This window comes from Mercurialis annua, linkage group LG3 (assembly GCF_937616625.2).
Source record: "Mercurialis annua linkage group LG3, ddMerAnnu1.2, whole genome shotgun sequence".
In the NCBI taxonomy this organism is placed as follows: Eukaryota; Viridiplantae; Streptophyta; class Magnoliopsida; order Malpighiales; family Euphorbiaceae; genus Mercurialis; species Mercurialis annua.
In genome coordinates, this window is record NC_065572.1 from 70,375,709 (window position 1) to 70,381,708 (window position 6,000).

The following is a 6,000-nucleotide window of genomic DNA, read 5'->3' on the forward strand; positions in this document are numbered from 1 at the left end:
TCATCACTCTCTCATTAGATGTATTGTAATAATAATTAGGTTCATCTATATTTCATAGATCTTGAATAAAAAATTTCCAGAGAAAAAAAAAAGAGAAGAACAATAGAGAGAGAAAATTGTGGGTTAGAAAAAAAAAGACAAATGTAAGGCTAGGATTAATTATGTAGGAGATGTAATATTTTACCGTTTTTAGCTCATAAATGTAAAGAAAAAGTTAGCATTGATGAAAGAATTTGACAACCTTAGCATTTTTGTAATAAAGGCCATTATCTAGCCCATATGTGTAATTTTCTCAACAAAATTTAGCTTGAACTAATTTACCCCAAGCTAGTGATGGACCCAATTTCATATGAATGTGTTAACACAGGCCCAAAAATTAATATGAAAATATTTAGAAAAATTAGACTTTCTTTAGGAATTAAATTATCACATTAGATTAAGATTACTCTCTATAAATAGCTTGCTCTGTAGGAGTATATATTTCTAACATCATTCAATGTACTTGATAAATCACTAAAGCACCACGGGTCCAAGGTATGTTTACATTATATCGACTGAATAATCTGAAAAGCAAGAATAATGGTCAGAAAAAAATGGTGAAAAGGAGTTTTTGGGCATTTACCCTAGTGATCAAATTAGTATTTGATAAAAAAAAGACATAAAATATGGAATTAATAGAAGAGTAACTTAAAATTTTGCTATAAGATGGTTTATGTAGGTTGTTCTTATACCATTCGATTTTTTATTCTTTGATTTCTTTAATGATGAGGTAAGTTATCTAGATAGAGAAATTCGTAGGTAGACTCAGTTCACTACGTCATCCGTGAACTAAGCCTATCACATAATGACACGTCATTAAAATGATGGCAATCTTGTAATACTACTATTCAAAAGTGTAAATAAGTAATAAACGAATTTACAAGATTGCCATCATTTTAATGACGTGTCATTATATAATAGGCTAGTACACGGATGACATGGTAGACTCAATCTACCTAAGAATCTCACTATCTAGATAATAGGTTGAGGTGGTATTTCTGTTATGGATAAAATAATTTGGTGTCAGACGCGGATGGCACGCAAGCTATGCCTAATCGGTGTTAGGAAATTTTTTTATGAACAAAAGATCAACGCGCCCCCTGAACTTGTTACACAGGATCATCTAACTCAAATTTTTTTTTTGAGCAACCAACCCCAAAACTCTTCATTTTTGGGTCAAATAGCTCCATAATTATATTTTTAAAACGCGTAAAATACAAATCGGAGGTGAGAGATGTAAAAAAATAATTAGATACTTCTCTAATTATTGCGATATAGTTATTTTAAATCTATTTTTTTAAATAAAAATATAAATTATCGGGTTATTTGACCCAAAAAAAAGTATAAATTAGGTTAGAGAACCTCGTGTTATAAATTTAGTGGCCGCGTTGACCCTTTCTTCATTTTTTATGGCCTCCATGACTTATCCCTCAGGTAATGTATGATTTGTGAGTATCTCTTCTATAAGGGTGTGATTATTGTAGAGCGTCTTGCGCTACTGATTTATGGGACTGAGATATAGTCGACTTAGTATTCCCCGATGATTCTCTTTGTCTTCGGGTCTTTTTAGGCTAGGGGTTGTGCTTTATAAGCTTTAATATTCGCTTGGGTTTATGGGCCGAACTTAATATTTTATTGGGCCTTTGTACTTTTGGGTTTTTTGAGGTTATTTTGGCCCTAGTACATTATCAGTACAAATAAATTCTTAAATCTTTATAGCTATTTTTTTTTCAATTACAGCAATTTATATATCATTTGTATAGCTAATTTAAGTAATATTAAATTTTTTCATTTTCTGGTTAATTTTATTTAATTAAGTAATAATAAAAATTAGTAATTAATATTTTAAAGTATTTTATCATACTAATTTAAATAATTGCCAAATTCTCTGAAGATCAAATGGCTCAAATTTTGGTATCATGTAATAATTAATTGGAAAACGAAATGGGTTAAAATAATATTAAAAAAACAACCGATTAGAACGAAGTTTAAAATCTCTCCAAAAAAATGAAGTTTAAAAATTCAGTTACAAAGAAATCAGAGTTCTTTTTAAAAAAAAAAGTAAAAATCAGAGTTTACAGGCTCTTTTGGTTTTTATTTTGCCAGGTTACCCTATTTATTGGCTTTACTGGTTGATTTTTGCCCACTCGATCATTCTATCTTCATTGTCGGTTGAACGGTTTTGATTGTTTTCATCTATTATACCACAAACAAAACCAACAATCATTGTTTATTCTATTTGTACTAATTGACAATTATCGAATACTACAAGAAGACTTGGTAACTACTTTGTTTTTTTAGCAGCCACGAAACTGAAAAACTAAAATATATGAGGTACAACTCATGCTTTAAAATTGTCATCAAGTGTTATTATACTACACAAATATGACCTACTGAGGTCGATTCAGTTGAGGTGGTGCTGTAAAATGTTTTTGCAATTCACATTTAAAATATAAATATTCTTCTCCCAAAGCGGATATTTCTAAAGTTTCTAAAATATTTATGAAAAATGAGTTCTTAGTCATGGTATTATATATAAACACATGTTCATTCACACTTATAACAAATGTGGGATTATCCCACTTTAACAGGTATACGAATTTTATATATATATTTTTTAATAGTAATTCAAATCCAGTTTTAGATAACAGAAAAAAAAGAGTTGGCGTATTTTTTTTTATAATGAACTGATCGCTACATCTAATTTAGTAACTCGAGGTTTGTATGCAATTGCTATGACATGTACCTTTCATCAAATACATAAGTTTTAATAATTTAAATGCTAAATAAATATATAGTTAGAATTTTATTACTTGATGCCTCGGATTTTCTATTCTCATAAGATGATATACTAACGGCTATTTAGATTTGACCATATCCAAGAATTTAGTCCTTAACATCTTACTTAAGTCAAGTGTAACTGGTTTTGAGCAAATTGTCACTTGTTAATTAATATGAGTAACTTTTCATCCTTAACATTTTTTAAGTTTGTATCTCATTGTCCAATTTTGGATCTTCAAACATGAGCTCAAGATCATTCATCAGTTTTATTTAAGTTATTTGACGGTCTGATACTAATGTATAACTTCAAAAAACGCCGACATTGATCAACTAAGTGACAGATAATGGAGTTTGGAACACTAACCTCTTACATTAAACTAATTGATTTATGCTCATTGCTCAATGCTATTTATTTGGTAAAATGAATTTATTTACCCGCAATTTTAATATTTTTGCCAAATATAACACGACCTTTAAATCTTTGTCAGTTTGATTTATTATTTTTTAAATCTTTGCCAAATAAACCTACTACTAATTTGGAGTTGGTTGCAACATATCAGCTCAAAACGAATCATGGGTATATTTGACAAAAATTAAAAATATGATGGATTAAAATAGTCAGATTTAAGAATCATGATATATATATTTGACAAAAATACTAAAGTTATGGGTAGATAAATTTTTTTGCCTATTTATTTTTATCCCAAGTCACTTTGATCATCTTCAGTTAATCATTCATATATGATCTCCAACACATATATCTTAATTAATAACAAGCCCAACAAAGCAAAAGAAAAAAAAAAGTAAATGATGAGAAAACATAAAAGTAGAAGGATAATTACAATATTATTCCACCTCCATCTCTATTTGCTTACAAGAAAAAGTAGAGAATACTATAAAAGTAGGCTATGCTTTACAAATTTTACATCACGTAGTAGCCAGATATAAAATGTAATTGAAAATGGAGAGATCATGACAGAGAGGAGTTATATTATAGGCACATAAAAACTATACTTGGCATGCAATTGATTGGTCTGAGTTTGAGGCATCCATCGCCATATGACGTTCATAATCTGCTTGGTTGTCATGCATTTTCTCTTCTTTATTCTGCTCACCGTTTTCATTAGCCTCATCATTACTATTTGGCTTGTGGCTTACGTTTTCTTGTTGAACCTCGCAGATGATACTCAGTTTCACATTTTCAACGTTCTCTACTTCTGCTAATTTTTGCTCATCGACCGCCATCTTCATGTTCTTGAATATTACGTATAGAATCATCTGGAGCACCCCAAATATAAATCCTACTATGTTTGGTATCTGATATGGAAATTTGCAACGTTAACGTTTTCAGATACTAATACTGAAAATATTATTAAATTGTATATTTGTCGCCCATATACAAAACTATGCATCGGAATTTATATTTTTAAGGTCTATAATGCATTGATACTTTATTCTGTTAAAGTTTTTCCATTTTTAAAATTTTCAAACTGTCCACATTTTGAAAAATAAAATATTTATTTTCTATTTAGTAGTAGGACTTAAAAAAATTAAGCATTAAAAGAGGGATCGCTTTCTCTCTCTATATATAGTATAATATATGAGATAGAGCACTTACTGCAATATAGAAATCCCTTAACAGTAGTCCATAAAACAGCCACATAATTGCGCTGAGAGTCAGGAAAAATGATAGGTAAAATGGCATGAACTCTACACTTTTCGTTCGAATCACTAGCCTCTGCACACAAATATAAATTTATAATTAAGTAGATACATAATTTTTATACAACATAAATATACGAGTGGATGTTACAATAATTTCTAATTACACGATGCTTAGTCAGGAAATAGTTTAAAAAAACAAATTCAAATCAAGAAACAATGAAAAGTTCAAAAAGAAAGCGAAAAATTAAATTTGAGAATTTGATTAAAAACAGATAATTTCTTTTGTTACAGCTAGCTAATTTCTTACCATTATGCTCAAAGGTGCCGCGAATACACTAACAGAAAATATCACACAGATCCATCCAAGAACTGTAACCCGTCCCGATCCTTTTGCAAGGAAGTGGGAAAGAAGAAGAATCAAGCAGAATCCTCCAAAATTCAGCAAAACTAGTATCCTCAAAGTCAACATCTGCAATTGCATGTTTAAAATTTATGCAACTAATCATGTAACGTACGTGAAACTTAAACTTCAACTACGTAATTGAAACAAAAAATAGAATTGTAAACTTAATTTTCAGGAAAAGAAAGATTAGGGTTTTGAATTGTACCCTAGCTTGCTTGGTTGCATAAGTAATGAAGAGTGTGATGTAAACGGTCTCAATCAGACAACCGAATGAATTGATAGTAATGAGAAGTAAAGCATCGGTCTTGAGTGAAGCATAGTATAGCCAAAGCATAGCACTAAATAGTGACACCACATATGGAAATGATTGAAACCCTTCTGTTGATTTTTTCTTGTAAACCCTAAAAAATGTTGGTCTGCAACGAATGCAAATAGTACTTAATAAATGGTCATCAAGAACCAATTCAAATTACTAGCTAAGTAAGAAATAAACTTACACTGGGGATAGAAATACCACAAAGGAGACAATGTTGCCTACAAAAGGAATTTATTCTTTATATATTAGTATTCCATTTATTTTGAATAATTATAATTAACTTCTCTTAAAAAAAAGGAATATTCTCAAAAAAAAAGGAACAAAAAAATTCATCAAGTTAAGAATTTCTATATTACTATATATGTTTACCTAGAATACCAAATACAAAAACACTTGGGTTATGAGTGGAGAAAATTGCCATAGTTCTCTGTTTGTTTCTCTTTTCCTAATCACAAAAGTAAGAAGGATTTGGAAAATAAAGAAAAGGAAACAAAGCTGAATGAAACCTAATGAAACCCTAACTTTTGCTTATACAAGCCATGTATCAAGCTATATAATGCACAAAGAATATGACGTATTTATAGAGAAGTTTTTGTGGTACGATGGTACCAAAAATGTGTGCTCCAAATGACAACTCAACAAGCCTTTTTGTTTTTTTATACTTATTGATTTTCAACTGAAAACTTAAGCTCATAATCATTATCACATACAAACTATATTGTACATAAGTGCAGCCAAATGACAATTTACGTTACATACCACAAAAAACTTTCTCCACACCCTATGCTCTTCTTTT

General features: G+C 29.7%; 1 protein-coding gene across 1 annotated transcript; it reads right to left on the bottom strand.

Moving 5' to 3' along the window:
• Nucleotides 1-3,649: 3,649 nt before the first annotated feature.
• On the bottom strand, nucleotides 3,650-5,735 carry LOC126674439 (bidirectional sugar transporter SWEET12-like). Its single transcript, XM_050368881.1, has 6 exons — nucleotides 5,574-5,735; nucleotides 5,386-5,422; nucleotides 5,094-5,304; nucleotides 4,793-4,954; nucleotides 4,439-4,558; nucleotides 3,650-4,137 (listed from the first exon to the last, which is right to left on the bottom strand). The coding sequence occupies exons 1-6, from the start codon at nucleotides 5,623-5,625 to the stop codon at nucleotides 3,829-3,831; spliced, it is 891 nt and encodes a 296-aa protein (XP_050224838.1). The 5' UTR covers nucleotides 5,626-5,735; the 3' UTR covers nucleotides 3,650-3,828.
• Between the last annotated feature and the right edge of the window lie 265 nt (nucleotides 5,736-6,000).

Bases quoted from the DNA above. Each gene is read 5' to 3' on its own strand.
- LOC126674439 (XM_050368881.1), bottom strand. From the start codon at position 5,625: ATGGCAATTTTCTCCACTCATAACCCAAGTGTTTTTGTATTTGGTATT. The intron at 5,305-5,385 runs GTAAGTTTATTT...CATTCGTTGCAG, and splicing joins GTGGTATTTCTATCCCCAGT to ACCAACATTTTTTAGGGTTT. The intron at 4,955-5,093 runs GTACAATTCAAA...ATGCAATTGCAG, and splicing joins ATGCAACCAAGCAAGCTAGG to ATGTTGACTTTGAGGATACT.